This window comes from Poecilia reticulata, chromosome 23, assembly GCF_904066995.2.
Source record: "Poecilia reticulata chromosome 23, P_reticulata-male-v2, whole genome shotgun sequence".
In the NCBI taxonomy this organism is placed as follows: Eukaryota; Metazoa; Chordata; class Actinopteri; order Cyprinodontiformes; family Poeciliidae; genus Poecilia; species Poecilia reticulata.
The window spans coordinates 13,677,353-13,694,565 of record NC_088852.1 but is presented as its reverse complement, the minus strand read 5'-3'; the positions used below and the strand labels follow the sequence as shown (position 1 = coordinate 13,694,565).

The following is a 17,213-nucleotide window of genomic DNA, read 5'->3' as shown; positions in this document are numbered from 1 at the left end:
AGCTAAGTTCAGAAAAAGTTAAAACCTTTGCACCCCTTTTCAAGCTGTAAGGTCATAGAGAGGCAGATCTATAAAAGACAGCAAAGTGGTTCGGCCTCTTAATCTTTTCATTTGCACTCTTGTTTCCCCATAACGCCTACTCTTTATATAAATCATATCCAGTGTAGCATTTCATAGGGCATGACCTACATAATTATCCTCCTGATCCGACACCACCTGCCACTTCATCGTGAAGCGAACCTTTCAGGAAACTCATACAAACACGAATGTATTAAACATCTATTCAAGCTTAACTATAGCGAGGTGATTAACAGGCCAACATGTGGATTATATTTAGAGAAAAGATGCAAGAGATGGGACTTAAAAGCCTCTTAATTGCTTGTGATATTTTCTAGTGATTCAAAGCAGCAGTTGAGCAATGCAATTTCCTTTTACTGGCAGGTGCTGAAGTGTTTACCCTTTTTTTCTAATCAACAGGAAAAAGTAGGGCAGAAAATACCTTTTGTAACTCGCACCTTCGAAGTCTATGTGAATTGTAACCGGCAGGAATTATATTCTTTTTTGCTCAAAGTGGAGATTTGAGAACAAACTTAAAATAATTACTATAATTATTTTAAGTTACTGCAATTATTTTAAGTTAATGTATTTCAAGTTACTGTAATTAACCTACTTAATTACAGTATCATAATTGCACTGTGGATGAAAAATAAGATTTCATTTCATTATATTTAAATCTTAAGAAATGATTGTTTTTGGAAAGTTGCTATCATCACAATTTATTGGCAGGTTCCTTTTGTCAAAGTGGCGTATCAGAAGCTGGAACTTATCTGTCAGTAGTTGCATTTCCATTACAAATGTACTCAAATTTTTTCAATATTTTACTAAAAAAACATTTTTTAAATTACGGTGTTTCCATTAAATCAGAAATGCAAATGAAATCACACGTGAAAAGCTTGTTCACGTGATAAATTGATAAAACATGGCGGCAGATGTATAGACTTACATATTCATATTTCATATGCAGAACTAGAGCTCATCATCAGGGAAGACGTCAGCGTTTTTAGTCGTTGGAGCAACAGGTCTGTTATATTTGGAGTAGCTACGTATACATGCAGCATTTTTGGGAAAATTGTCTAAAGCAATTTTTACAGAAGAGCTATTGATTCAAAACTTTCGAACTGTGAGCCCTCTAGTGGAGTAAAAATAAATGCCGAATACCAACTAGCGTGAGGCAAGAAAACTTACTTCTATTGCAGTTTTGCAAAATACATACATTTCTTTACGAAGGGTTTCCCTCAATGTATTATAAGCCTGGCGGGCCACCAGGCTTAGCATTGTTATTTTAGGTGTTTTTTAAACTATTGCCTTTTTTCTTTTCTTTTTTTTAAGTCTTTTTAGTTGGTGTTTAGGTATTAATCTTCCAGTTGTCCACAAATGCATAACTATCAAATAATATTTTATTTTATTTTATTTTTTAACTCAAAAACATGGCTGCCAGCTGGATGACTGCTCTAGCGCCCCGAGCAACGGGTTTGGCAAGTTTTTTTGGGGGGGGGGGACCCTGTTTACAGCTCAAAACCACCTCATCCTTGTGCGCAAAATCTTTAGAGAAAAACATGAATGTTTTCTGTTAATTTATTTTTTTAAATTACATTTTGTGCAATTTTATGGTCAATGGAAACACAGCCAGTGTTTCAGGAAGGATACTGGCAGCTGAGGCTACAGGAGTTGTCAGCAAGGGAAAAAGTTTTAAAGGTAGCCAACACTGCACTTCCTATGTCATCTTCCTACAAAATGGTCAGGAAGAAAAGAGAGACTGTGTTCATATACAAACCTATGCAAACATGGAGCGAGGGGAACAGAGCCACACATTATGTTTATGTAAACGGACGGTATGTCTGTGGTTGCCTCTGCTTTGCAAGGTTTAGGTCACACAGCTACTGCTAGGAACCAGGATTACGAATGAAACAAGAAGTGTTGGCGTTATCATATCGTCCAATGTTGTGTTTACTCCGGCATTAAAACCACAAAGCGAAGTTTCTGATCAGTAAGGTCAACAGAAAACTAAACGCCCGAGTTGCCTTACGCAAGAGTTCAAATTTGATTACTTTTTGATTTAAGTCGATCACCGGTTTCACGAAAGGCCAGATGGGCCGATTGGCGAGGATCTATCGATTGTTTATGTAACAGCTCAGTGAGATAATAGCAGCAGGGTGAAGCTGTGTGTGCAGAGCAAGGACAGGACTGGAAAGGACCGGTCTGCTGTCCTTCCGCCTCCCTCTGCCTGTCCCCGCAGGAGAAATATCACATTCCATCCAGGCGACGATCGTGACCGTGTGGGAGTCGCTCCCACTTCACCAGCTCTCCTCTGCCTGCCTGTGCACCGATGCAGCGATCTGCTGGAGTGATGTCATTCCTTGTGCACGAGAACGCAACTCTGAACATTGAAAAGTGGTTTAAGAAAACAAAAGACGGGCTGGATGTGCCTTCATGTCCAGCCGTTTTCTGTTTGAGCAGCCATCTGCACGCTCTGCCCAGAGGTTTACATTATCATATTGGAGAAAAGCTGAAGTATTCATCTTGTTCATTCCATCAACACTGCTTCAGAATGAGTTTTTCCCCTCTTCATGACCCTGGGTCATCCTCTTAATGCCTTTTATGAAAACCAGGGTTCTCACACAGTCAGCAAAGTTTATACAAGTTCCAAGTCTGGATAAATGCGGGGAAAAGATGGGGCAATAATCGTAGGTCAGGAGTTTATTTTATCCATTTTGTTCATTAATGTTATCAATGGACCCATCAATTTGTTCACCTTTCTGTCCATCCCTCCATCAAATTGTTCCTCTGTTTGTTTTGTCCCCCATTCAGTCTTCTGTCCATTCATCAAGCTGTCCATTTCTGTCAATTTAGATTTTCTGTCCATCTGTTGATCATTTTAACCATCTGTCTGTCAGAAAATCATATTGAACTAGTTTTTTTTTTTTCATTTTCTTTTTTTTAAATAGTTACAGTTTGGAGAACTCTGGAAAGTTTGGAGATGTTGCACTCGTATTCTCACTAAAACCAGGAAAATAGCGGACATCGCAGCAGAGAATAGACTTTAAAATGTTGTTTTTCTTAGCACTACAATACATAGCCTTGTTATATGCTTCTCCAAAAATATATAACGCTTGTTTGATAATTTACTATAAATAACTGTATTGTGTTTTTATGGTGTAATTTTAACACTTTGAGGTGCCTTGCTGCTGAAATGCGCTTTCCAAACTCGAAATTTAACACGGAAAATGTGTAGAGGGAACTTTCAAAAACAAACTTTTGTGCAATTTGAATCACGTTTTGACTTTTTTGATTTGACATGACAGAATATCACTTGCTTCATGCCTGTGCTCTCCCACAAGCAGCACACTTTATCTCCGTTATTAATCAGCGTGACGGCAGCCATTTTATTTCTCCCTCTGACCATCTGTTACAGCTTTCTATCTTTTTTGTATTATCATTATAAGTGAATCAAACAACATTTCATGCCCATGCTGGCAGCTGAGGTATTTAAAGGTCATGCTAATCCCTCTGTGTGCCTGAGTGTCTTATGAAACCGGGCAAAAGTTGAGCGCGGTTCCACAGACGAGTGTCTTAATGTGACACTGCCTGTATCGTTTAGAGACCCGCCGTCACGGACGAAGACGAAAAAAGATTGGTATGATGACATAAGTTGATATCTGGAAGTGGAAACTGTGTCATTTAGCGGAGCAGAAGCGCTACAATGTGGCGTTTTGATCAACAGGCACTTATTATAGATGAGTGCCTAATGTCCTGGAAAACACCCGCTTTCACAGAAAACCTCTGGTTCACTTTCTGTACTTTCACTTTTTCTCCTGCAAGCAGAGTTGATCGATAACCATGACAACAGGGATATTATAGTTGAATGTAGCATTATATACTTTTTTTTTTATACAAGAAAAAATATTCTTACTTTTTCTCATTTTGTCTAACACATGAAAATACTTTGCTCTAAAGTTTAATGTAGATATCCAGCTGGGGGAAAAAATGCAAATTATTTTTGTCTTGAACTACAAGAAATTTCATGTTTTAAATGTTGAAAGATTTAAAGGAGATTGGTTATTTTTGGGAAGTGCTGTAGAAGTAATCAACTGAGGCCACAAAGCAGTAAAAGTCATCTTTATATAATAATGACATTATTTAGAAATGGTAAGCCAAAGGAAAAGTGTCCATTCTCTTATGAGCTGTAGAATGAGGCTGTGAATATAATGGGTCTCATAAAAAATGCATTGGTGCCACTTCTGAGATGGATGTAGAGCCGAAAATGTAATCTTGGCTTCATGTTAGTGGGAGTGGAGCTGAAGTTTTATTTTATTTAGTATACTGTATTGTATGAAAATGAATACTTTTACCACATATACAAAGGTTATTCACTTAATTTCCTCATTTCAAAACTAAGTTTCTTTCCACGGTGAACGGAGTGGGTTATCAATGCTAAAGGCAACAAATGTCTCCGTTTAGAGCAACCACAAAGTATTGGAGTCTTTAAAATGTTCCAAAATGACTCTTTGGGTTAGTCTTTCTTGCCTTCAAAAAATGATGTAGTGCACAAACATTAGGTATTATATTTTAACTAAATGTTAGTTAAAATATACGTGGCTGGAAGTCGTGGATGTACATTTTCTTTCCATTTACATCACAATCCAAGACGGCTCTACTTAAACCCTCTCTGTCCGTTTTTATGGACATTTCTTGGTACATTTTAGACATTGATCAAAGGTTTGTCGACTATGATTTCTCTAGATTATACAATTTTCTAATGCTCTTTCTAAAAGGCCGCAAACATTTTCATATCCAACTTTTTTTAATCATAAAAGGATGAAACGGAGCAACTCGGCTGTATTATGTCAAATCATCTTTCTGATGTAAAATTTCAGCATTCAGTGATTGAAATATCTAATTTTTCATTTACCAAAATCCCTCTGCATTTGTAGTAAACATACAACACTTTAACGACGCCTACCTAGACTTACACCAGTTTCTAAAGGTTTCAGAGATTCCTGCACCGAATGTAAACATTTTTGCTAAAACTACAAATGAGAAGCATTAATCACGGGTCAGCAGGCCAGGGCTCAGTGACCGTCTCGCAATCGGCTGTAGTAGCGATTGTGACCGAGAGTAACCCCAAGCTTCAGGGTTTATTGCCAGAAGATTACTCGGAGACACTCGCACATCTCCACTCTGCTACAGGACATTAAGCTTGTATCAGTGATGCAGAGGGAGCTTGTACTGCTATTCAACCCTGACTAAAGACCACAGATACAAACATTACCAGTTCACACTTGTTTTGTTTTTTTTTCCCCCCCGTTTTTGTTTTGATGTGCTCATTTGTTAGTATATTTTCTAAGCACGTCATTTCTGTGTAAGCGGCAGCGACTTACGATGAGGTGAAGGAGTTTGGAAAAGGTTTTTGTGTTTGCACTTAGTGAAGCAAATGACTCATGAGGGCTGTTTATTTGCTCGCATTCAGTGATCAGACCTTGAGCAGAGACCCACTCTTCTTCCTCCTCCTCCTACTCCTGTTCTCTCCTTACTTCTTCTATTCATGCCTTCTGTTTGGGATATGGTTCTGGAGCACGGAACAAATGTCTGAAAAGAAAATAAATAAATGAGCGGGAGGCGGCCTGAAGGAAAGGAGGGAGTGGAAAACATGCGTCATTCTCTAAAGGAATAAATGTTGCATTTTAATATATTTCAGTTAAATTACTTTTTAATGCAAGTTTTTTTTTTTTTTTTAGTTGAGTACAGGTAGTCAGAGCTGATTTAGTGATGGAAAGAGACGAATGTTATCGTGGAAACGCGTTTAATTTTGACAGTTGTCCTAACAACCGCTGGAGAGCCTTTCTTAACCCGACACTTGCTCTTTCCACTCAACCCCCTACAAAGGAAACACAAACCCGCCAGTCATCTGTAACTTCTGCATACACGTGGGTGGCGCACGGAAACTTAATATTTGTGTGAAAAATTGTCAAATAGAAACCTCTTCCCACATCCCCCACACCCCTCCGACACTTTTTCTCCTCGTAAAGAGTCCCTGCCGCTCTGTGCAAGGTTGTGTCGGCATTGAAATTCAGATCTGAAATCATAACATTTAGTGCTGGTTTCACTGTGGAAATTTTATGAATTTGTAGAGACTGGAAGCAGAGTAAGTGTAAACATTGAATATAATTTGTATGATTTTAAACTATTAGCTGACCTGTTCAGGAACTACAAATGGAAAATAGGTTAAGGTTTTATTATGTTTTTGTTGTTTTTTTTGGTGTGTTGTCATTGTTAAATAATGAACTTAACTAATTTTCAGCTTATTTAGTGTGCATTTATGAAGCTAAATTGGGGCCATAAAGTTTGCTTAAAAATAAAGTATTTGGAATAAAATAATTTTTCTAAAACTGAGAATAACTTTGAATATGAAAAGTAGTTGTGACCTTTTTCTTCAGTTTCAAATCTTGTTCAGTTTTAGAATTGTTTTTGAGCTTCAATTTTTTTTTTTTTTTTTATGACATCAATTTATTTCTGTAGATATTAAAGGCAGTGGGCATCCACCCAAATGGCCAATGTTATTTCTTGGATTCAATGCCCACTTCCTTAAATATAAAATGAAATCTGGTTATTTAGAAGGTTGTGCTCTGAAAGAGACTCGTATTTGGAAATAAATTCCACATATCTGTCCGTGAACAAGACTCTTCAGCTCAAATATTTCAAATACTTCAGCCAACTGCCCTAGAACAAGCCAATTAGATGATACTACAAATGGAACCCTCTGCACACATGCCATTTTCTTTGTTTTACGAGATTAATTCTACTTTTAATGATTCTTTTTCTTTTAATTTTCCTATCGAGTATTGAACAAACATTTCTGCCTTGGCTCCTCTGCACATAAATTAGAAACGGAACAGAGTAGCAGTGGATTAATCATTGTGGTACTGCTTTTAGTCATAAGTACTGTAATTGGTAACGGATCAAGATCGTAGAAGTGGGAGATCAATCAGAGTGAAGCAAAATCCCGTGGGATTTCATGGAGGTAATAAAAAAACAAAAAGCATATAGAAAGGATATTGATGAAGGAAATGGCTCTCAGCACACCTCCGGTTTCTATTGATTTCTTTCTCACAGCTATTGGAAGCTTATTTGTAAAAAGTTCCTGTGCAACATAAATATTCAGAACTCAACTAAGAATTCATAATATCTTTAAAAGTACTGCAGTTTTCAGTTTTTTATTTAACTTAAAACGGTTTCATTGCTCAGGTCTTCAAATTATTTCAATTGTTCTCCTTAATAGAAAAAGTTTTGAGTCCTACTAATTTGGTTAAATTATTTAATAATGTGTTAATAAAGAAAAGCCAAAATATAATGCCTGGCCTCTGTTTTGAAGGTAGCATTATTCTCACTCCAGAACTTTTCTTCAGATATAGCTTTCTCAACTTGTTGTGTGACAGTCCTCAATCAAGCAGATTAAGTAATCTTAAAGGATTATACAAAGAGCAACTCCTAATCCGTCACCAAATCGACAAATCCCAGCATTAGGTAAACAACGCGGATGTTTGGACGTCTGCTCATATCTGGGAAAGCACAATTGTCTTCTGTAATCTAAAAGTTACTTCTGTGAGCTTCATCGTGTCATCAGGCTCCTGACACCAGCACAACGTTTTGGCCAAGGCTTTACTTTTGGAAGCTAAATCAATCTGAGGTCTTAAAATCCGCTGCAGCCAGAAGAGAAACGAGATGTAATCATCCCATGTTTCTGTCTAGGCTAAAGGGGGAAACCAACCCCACAGGGACGAGGGTAAAACCGAAAGAGCATTAAAGGTTGCAGCGTTCACTACGTCACCCCGTTGGACCTTTTTAGTAAAGGTGAAAAGGGTTTCAAAGTGCTTACAGTGCTGCTCACTGTGAACTGCTGGCATTTGTAGGGTTGCAGTGATTATGGTTTCTGGGACAGTATTAACCCCAAACCTTAATGTATTTTTATTTGATAAACTATCAAAGTAGTGTAAGGTTTTTCACACCTGGTAGAGTTGGTTTGATTGGGGGCCTATAATACGTTTTCTGTAGAAGAACATGTTATTGGAGTTGAGGGGAAAATGGTACTCTTGACTAACCCTGCATCAATATCTTTCCACTTGCAAATGATGCACTATTATGTTAATGTCACATGAAATACTAAGACTTTTGACGATTTTGTTTGTAATGTAAAAAAAAAAAAAAATGTTCAAAAGGTGCCAATAAGGGCTTTGCGATTAAACAATTTTACCAATTAAATTTTTGGTTCTTCAGATTTACATTTTTGGAAGCTCTTTTTGTGGTTTTTTTTTTTCATCAGTGATCTTCTTTACATTTCCTGTTTATTTGGTCTTTGAATTCAGAAACTTTGTTTTTTTTTTTTTTGTTTTTTTTTTCTGGTAAGTTTAAGACATTTTTCTGGTTAAACTGCATCTTTATTCTGCTAGTTTTGTGACTATATTCCTGTATTTCCTTTCTGGTATAACTGCAGGGATGATTGAAATAAAAGCCAATTTTTAAAACTATTTCATTTTGTAATTTTTAAAAAATAAAAAACCAAGAAAATATATTTTTTAAATCAAATCTGGCGTGAAAAAATATTTTATTTCTGAGCCATATCGACCAGCACTAGTGGGCTACTAAGCCCTCCTTCAGTCGGGCAATAATTCTTTCATTGTGTTTTTTTCCTTTTGTCGTGTTGTCTGTTTAGTATCAAACTGCTGATTGGCTATTGTAACCCAGTAGTGGTTTACTTTGCAAGTGCAACAAAACAAAGTAGGATCATTAACAGTCTGTTTCCCTCCGTTTTGGTACCCACAGGGTTGCCGTCCGCCATGTTAAGGTAAAGCCCAGGTGCGCGGTGTTGACCATGCTAAAGCGCCTGGACAAGATCCGCTTCCGAGGTCCCAGGTCGAGAGACGACTTCCCGGATCTGGGCGAGTCGCCACCTGCCTCCGACAACGAATGTAACGACGACGTGCCGCCGAAGCCCCGAGCGGCTCCGCGGGACACGGAGGACGTCCTGCGAGAACCTGTGAGTGGCTCTTTCTCATCTTTATACGTCCTGCGAGAACCTGTGAGTGGCTGTTTCTCATCTTTATACGATAAAACGTTATGCGATAGTTTGCTTCTTTTTTTCTCTTTTTTTCTTTAACTGGCTTGAGTCAAAAGAAATGCTGTTTTTATTACAACCCATAGAAGCAAAGCTTCCATCCTTTATAATGGAGTATTTCCTCTCCAGAGGAAAAATATGCTCTTTCACCCGACGGATGTTGTTTTTGTCCCTTAAAGATAAAGAACTAACATGAGAATGAAACGAGGACGAAGAAAAGAGGTCGTCATAATTAAAGTGGAAAAAGAAAGATGAATGTGGTCAGGATTAATGGTGGACATGACACCGAGATGGCAATCTGCTTGTCAGTATGTGAACAGAGGAAATAGGAGGAGCAGCCGTGAGATGAGGAGATATCAGAAAGCAGGAAGGGGATGGAAAATATAAAAGATGAGATTAAACCAGAAAAAAGGGGCGAAGGAGTCATGGAGACTTGAATGACTTGAATTTGACGTCAGAGGTTTGAACTCCTGGTTGTCCTCTCTTGCATCTAGGTGGGTGGAAGAAACTGTCCCTGCTGGCGACTAAAATTACCGACATTGTCGTCATCGTGTCCTTGCACAGATAGAAAGATGTTCAAATTGAAAGTACCTTGTTTTTTTGTCACTTGCTCACTGGAAGCCAAGTGGATCGGAGTCCTCCTTTTGAAATGCTTCACGTTAATTTCAAATGAACCTCATATGGAATATTGACCTGAAAATTTTAGTTCACTGAAGGGACAGAAAAGTTTCCGAAATGTTTTAATTTGAAAAGGGAAAAATAAAAACCGTAAATTTTCTCATTTTCCTTCCACTTTCCTGTGTTTTCATATCTGAGCCTGTCACCTAGTGTTTTTTTTTTTTTTTTGTCTAGATACGCAGTAATATTTGCCTTTGTAAGCACTAGCCAACCAGGAAGACATCGCCCACATCAGAGCAGTGATGAGTCACACTCTACACCCCAAAATAGACGAAGCTGACTCTCAACTCTGCTGGGACACACGCAATCAAACATACATGTCATTTTACTAAAACATGCCTTAAGGTTTACAACTCTATCTACACCACATATTTCTGGGAAGAATCGAGTGTGTGTATTTTATGACAGACCTGCTTAGCTGGTATACATGCAAGCTCACCCACTTTGACTAATGGACTTGCTGCTGTGACTTCAATGATCACATTAGGCTTGATTTAGAATAATTATACTGGTTAATTGAGGAATAAAACATTCATAGTACAAACTGTACTGTATTTTTGGTTTTTATCTGCTAGAATGGCATAATGTAGCCGGAAAATGCCAGTGTTCGTATTTCCAAATAAGTGCAATCAGTTGCCTTCAGAAGTCACCTCATTAGTTAATAGATCTGCCAAGACTTTGCTGTCAGCTGAAACTGACTGACAGGGTTGGGTAGACATTAATCAGAGAAGCAATCAAGAAGAGTGGAAAGAAGAAATCCCATCTGCAGTTTGCCATGAGAGATGTAGTTCACGGAAGTTGATGGGAATCTAGAATAAAGCTGAGTGAGGCTGCAAAGGACTAGTTCACCCTCTAGCAAGAAAAAATACCTAAACCTCAGAGTTACAATGTAATGATAGAATCAAGATAAGTTCATGGGTTGGAATGACCCCAACAACATCCAGATCTAAAACGGAGACTTGCATATTCTGACCAGGCCTGAGTGCAGTGGTTATGGCGTTCCAGTGACGCCTGACCTCAGTCTCCCTATGTGTTCATGTACTGACCATACTATGTTGATGTCTTGCTTCCAACCATTTCACCAGCGACTCTTGAACATGTCTTTGCTACCAAGGTTACTGTTGTACAGGAATCCCCCTAATAAACAAATAAACAAACAATGCTTAGCCTGGTGGCCCGCCAGGCTTGTAATAAGCTGGGGGAAACCCTGAAAGAGCTGCAGATTTGAAATGCACGCCAAAGAAGAAACTGTATGTAAAGAATATTGTGAGATCCCAGAGGGCATTTTCTGCCATTAAGTAGGACATGTTCTCTCATTCTGTATTGCAACCATGTGATCCAGAAGAAGGTTGTTCTTCTTGCTGGGAATATTCCCTCATCCTGGTCGCGGTGGTAACATTCACGTTGAAGATCCGGCTGTGTGGATGCTGGGAGAGCTGTTCAGTAAACGGGACATGCCTTCAGAGCAGGCTTGGAAGTGGATTAAATCTGCTCCTCGACTCATCCCACTCTCATCCTGTCAGAGACTGAATGAGAGTAAATCAGAGAAACCTCGGAGTGTCCTGAATTCAAAGCCGATTCTTCCAGTTCCCCCCTGACTGGCCTCTGGAAATGTTTATAGGAATTATCTGGGGTGTCTCCAAGATTTTCCAAATCATTTTGCGTTTGAAAACTAGAGATCTTACTACAACACAATTTAAAATATTGATCTTAGTTTCATTGGGTATTATTTTAAGTGGTGCATGTCAGTTTTTTAGCAATAGTCCATGTGTCCCATCGTATCAAACAAAGGATAGATGACGGTCCTATCAGGCTAATTTCAGCCTCCATCATTAAGAGGAAGAGCGGATAGGCAATAATTGACCCGCCGATGACGTCGGCAGTGCTCGACCTACTTGTGCTACCCAGTTGGGGGGGAAATCTGATGGCATCAAACATCCTGCAGGTGTGTTTGTTTACCATCTGTGGATACCGTCGTCATGACGCAGAGACTGGCAAAATCCGAGCCGATAATGCAGCAGAGCTTCCTCCTGCTCTCCTCCTCCATGTTTTCAGCCTCCTCTTTCATTTATGTCTCACACCCTACAATTACTGAAGACACTCTTGTTTGATTTCCTTCAAGTGCTTCTTTATTTAAGGGCGCTTGATCCGTCCTTAAGCTAACGTTATGAGAGTCATCTTTCTTTTCCGTGCTGCCTCTTCCCTTCTACAACTCGTTTTTATCAGTTTGAGACGTTGCAGTGCATCTAAGCGGGGAAAACCGTTCGAACCGTTCCGGCTGCAGTCAGCTATAAGCTGCTGCTGCAGCATGTACGTGCGTGTGTTTGTGTGTGTGTGTGTGTGTGTGTTTGGTAGAAGTCTTAAAGGACCCTCGCTGTAGATGCTCAACCTGCAGTGCTCATTCTCCACTAGCACAGTCATCTCTCTGCTTGCATCACCCGTTCTCCCAGCTCTCTCTGCCGTTCACTGCTTCCACCTTGCCTGCTTGTTGTGTGTGTTTGCGTGTGTCAGGATTGAAAATGGTTTGAGTCATCAGTGCAATAGTCGTGGGGGGAAAGCGGGGGATTCTCCTCTTCCTCGCTCCTGCTGGTCCTAAACTTGGAGAGGAAACATTGGTGTGAGTCATGGCTTCGTGCTGATCTGTGTGTGTGTCTGCACATGTAGGCTTTTCCTGTCTAAGTCTAACGTTTTTTAGATTTTACTTATCTTTGACTGTGTGTGTTTGTGTGTGTGTGTGTGTGTACATGCGCAGGCTGGTTCAGGGTCTCCCACCATGGCAGCTGCCGTACAGGACTTCCAGAGGTCGGAGTCGGAACGCCTCAGCGAAGTCAAAGGTCACTTGGAAATAGCCTTATTGGAGAAACATTTCCTACGTGAGTACACACATATGCACACACGTATAGATAGGGCTGTAACTAGTCAATTTATTCTGACGTTTAATTCAATTTAAAAAAAATTGTCACATTTAATCACTTACGTGTTTTTATAAAATATTTAGAAATATATTAAAGCTGCATCGTGTAACTTTTACAAAAATGTTTGTATTGTGACAGTATGAGACAAATGTGTGGAAAAAAAATCAAGCTCCTCTGCCTTCTGCCAGGGCTTTCAGTACTAACTACAGAAATGCACAACTCGGTCAGAAACAACCAATCAGAGCTAGGAGTGTCTTAGCGCTCACCCGATATGCCTTGCTCTCTATGCTGCAGCTGGTTCACCACAATATAACCTGCCATAAATGCTAATGCTAGTTAGCATAGCCACTGATTATGGCGGATGAATGGTTTTCTTGTAATAGTGAGTTGTTTCTCTAACGTTATCACAGAGCAGCATTGATTGACCTCACCAGGCTACCTGTGTCATACCGTCACAATATGGTGACAGTTTAGGCAAATATGGAAAAAAGAAAATGTTTTTGTAAAAATCCGAGCAGAATTAAAAGATGCAAATAAACAAATAATTAATTTCCTGTTGTAATTAAGAAAATAAAAATTTTAGTGCTTATAATGCTATAGCATATCATTCTTTTACCGATATTGAACCAGGTGGAGCTAAAACTTTGGGACTTGAGGAGTTTCTAGTTACAAAGATGTTTTCATCTTAATTGCAAAATGTGCATAAACATATTTTGTACAATGTGTGCTTTTATACAGCTATACATGTTTGTTTTTTTCCCAGTAAATAACCTTTTTTGAGTCTGGTTAGCATTTCATTGATTACTAAATTAGATGACAATTATTTGAATAACTGATTCATTGTGATTAATCGTTTGAGCCCTGCTTCTCTGTGCATAAGTCTTCAGGCTTGTGACTTGTGGTCACTGCTGGCTAAAGCAGGACGGAGCTTCTTGTCCAGGTGTCTTATGCAAACGCAGCAGGAAGCCGACTCCATTTGCATTAACGTCTCCACTCCAGAAGTCTTACTGACATTACCAGCTCCTCACTTCTCTAAAATCAAAGCAGTGTGACAATGAGCACGTGTGAACGGGTTTTTGTCGGCATCAGCCAAATGAATTTCTGTCTGCTTTAAAGTGGAAGCATCTTGTGATGTGCTTTGTGGTTTAACAGTCACATTGTTCGCACTTCTTCAAGTTAAACAACTAGAACTCGATGCCACAGCGCTCTGTAATGCTTGCCATCAGTCCCAACCTCTTGTTCAGCCCTGCGATGTGCTAACAAATGAGCGTAAGATGTCAAATGAGCTTCCACGGCGGCGTAATCTGATGCTCGGTCAGACTCCGACATCCTGTTTTGGTCGTTGTGTGTTGGCAACCTTGAAATTATTCTGGAAGCAGGCAGCTGCTGGGCCGAGGTTAATCAGTTTACCCATTCTACATTCAATTGTTGGAGATTTTGTGATGCTATCAAGCAGAAACGCACTCTGTGACCCCAAGCATACTCTATCAATCGGTCTTAATTAAAAAGCTATGGAAAGACGTCGGCGGTCTGGAGAAACTGAAGTGTGTATGAGGTTTTACATGGAGTATTACAAGATTAAAGCCATAAAATTACCAGAATAAAGTTTTAATAATACCAGAATAAAGTCGAAATAATATGAGAATAAAGTAAAAAAAATTACAAGAATAAAGTTGAAATTATATCAGGATAAATTTGTATTAAGAGAGTAAAGTCATAACATGAAAACATGAAGAAAAAAATAATTTTGCAACTCTTGTAAATTGAGGAATGTTGATCATCTTGTGAAGTTATACTTTTATGGTTTCACAAATAAGAAAATACTTATTCACATAATCTCTTAAATATTTAGTATCTGATTATCATCAATAGCAGGACTTTCAAATGCACAACGGATTGTTAGGGCTAGGATAAGAAAAAAAACCAAACTAAATTACGAGGATAAATTCATAAACTACAAGAATAAAGTGTTAAGTGTTACGAGTATTCTTGTACTACAACTTTATTCTGGTATTATTTTGACTTTACTCTCTTTTTTTTTTTTTTAATTTATTTATTTATTTTTAGCATGGCCTTAATATTCTGCCATGAAGTCCAACATTGTTCCCGTTGTTCGTTTAATCGCTCTAAGCCAGTTAGTGGATGCATTTCAAAGGTTTGTGTCAAATTTCTATTCAGCTTTCTGTGTGGTTACATTATGAATTGTTCCATAATCAGATTTTGTTTTGCGTGATTCAAACCTCACCTGTAGGTTTCTCTGTTGTGCCCGCTTTGTATTTTTTATTTTTATGCGCACAAACCATATTTCAATCAAACTACTCCAGTTTGTTTTTATTATTATTCAATATTTGTAGGGTTTGAGGTTGGCTTTGCATAATTACTGCGCTGCTGCCAGCCTATTTTTAGTTTCACTTTGACTGCATGAGATTTGCATTCGGCGCAGCAGCTGACAGCACACCAGCCCTGTGACGTCTGTGGGGAAAAAACCCTCTGTTATGAAGCCAGCGCTTAGAAGTATTAAATAATCACAGCTAACTATATTTTTTTATTTTTTTCCCTCTCTCCATCCAGTTGAATTAAAAGGTCCAGCTTGTATTCCTAACACTAAGCAACAATCTTTGGGAATCACCGTTACATCATTCCTCAGTTAAAAACAAATCTGGACGATGATTACAGTGAGCTCTCTGTGCTGTCCAGTAAGAGTTGTCCTGCGGTGTGTAATGGACTGTGAACCGTCCCCACCCACATACACACACTTTCCCTTTGTTCCTGTATATCTAATGGAGATGGAAAGAGATGCAGTGTGTGTGTGTGTGACGGGGGATACCTCAGGCCATGTCCTCTCTTCTAAAGCCTCTTAGAGAGCTAAAAAGTCCAGCTTCATTGTTGCACTGCTACATGAGCTCTTCCTGGTTTTTATTTTTTACCCTGAACTTTCTCTCTCTCTCGCTCTCATCCATTAAATACAACCTGCAACTTTCCTTTGCCTTTTATCTCCATTCATCCACATTCTCTTTGAGTTAAATCATTCTCCTTTCATTTCCCTCTCGTCACACGTTTGGAAGAAACGCAATGACTGCAACTGAAACAAAAAAAAAAGTACTGGAGCAGAGATGATGTTACTCATTCGGACTCCATCTTTTCCTCCCTTCTCGTAGTTCCCAGTTATCCATTTGTCTTCATCTCCTTTCCCGTCTCTGGGTGACGTAATCTGACTCGCCACCTAATGAAGCCCAGCGCTTCCAGCCCTGTGGCCTTGTTGTCTATTTCTACTAGCTTTGATATTATGGTCAAACAATAAACAATGGCGTACAACTCGGCGCGTGCGGTTGTACGTCAGCAAACCGATGCAGACTTATGCGCTTATATAGAGTTTGTCATTAGTGTGAGCTGAAGAGATCAAGTGTGTGAAACAAAACCTTTTAGCAAACCCTGTATTTTGTAATGGCTTTTCCGGACTATGTGCATAGAAGAACAAGTTATAATTTGAAGTTTGTTGGAGTCCAGCGGGTCTAGAAATATTTTATGAGCTGAAATGGCAACCACTTTTTTTGTAATTTGAAAGTGAATTAGTGATAAAATATAAACTCTTAATATTACTTGTTTAGATGGTCAGACGCAATTTAAATGCATAAAGACTAGCAAACTTAAATGTTCAGTTTAGAGGTGTGCTACATGTTCTTAGTTTTATCATGATATAATGTGATGCTATTCTGATGATGAGAGACAACAAAAACAGTTTATTGCTCCTCTTTGAAATAGTTGTTTCAATGAAAGTGACATAAATCTGAAAAACGATACCCATTTTTAATAGGCTTCTTTAGGACACCATCCACATAAGTGATTTGTATCACTATACTGCACACAGTAACTGCATTTAATTATACTATTATTGCACCAACAGTTGAGAAAATGGTAAAACTAGCCATTCCGACTTACAATTTGGGGAGATTTTAAATGTCATGAAAAAATTATCACGATAAATCAGTGAAGATGAGATAAGTGTCCACCTCTGGTTTAGTTGCTTGCGTGCTGTTGTCAAATATGGCAAACGGAAGCTCAATCGAAACTGGTTTTTAGTGTCTTTGCACTTCACACCAACCTTTAGCTCTCTCATCTTTAAATAACGCGAGACAGACGGGAAGGTGCAGCAGTCTCTTTCATTTTAAACAGTCTGTAGTGAAAGACACTTGAATTGTTGGGGGAGGGGAAAATCCAGATTTGTCACGTCAATAAATAACTGGCATCTCTTATTAACCAGTTTTATAACAAAGTATATTTTTTTCATGTTTTCATAAGGAATTTCCGCTACAGATGGTGTAGTTGAAGACTCCCTTTGAGATCGTCTCTAAACTAGTTGATTTGTGAACATTTTTACTCAAAGAAAATCTGCCTGAACGCATCATGACTTCTGACGGTCTTTTGATGTTACTGTTGCTGCTTTTTTTTCT

The 17,213-nt window shown here is 38.7% G+C and overlaps 1 protein-coding gene across 5 annotated transcripts in view; it reads left to right on the top strand.

Moving 5' to 3' along the window:
* Positions 1-17,213, top strand: part of gramd4a (GRAM domain containing 4a) — a 43,422-nt gene that overhangs the window by 1,790 nt on the left and 24,419 nt on the right. For 2 of the 5 annotated variants that reach the window (XM_081603921.1, XM_081603922.1), the window contains exons 2-3: positions 8,878-9,133; positions 12,600-12,720. In XM_081603921.1, the coding sequence (XP_081460047.1) occupies positions 8,878-9,133; positions 12,600-12,720 (377 nt within the window). Of the gene's footprint in view, positions 1-8,877; positions 9,134-12,377; positions 12,465-12,599; positions 12,721-17,213 lie in introns of those variants that run through there. The other 3 variants (XM_017302908.2, XM_008401159.3, XM_008401158.3) reach the window with 2 other exon arrangements.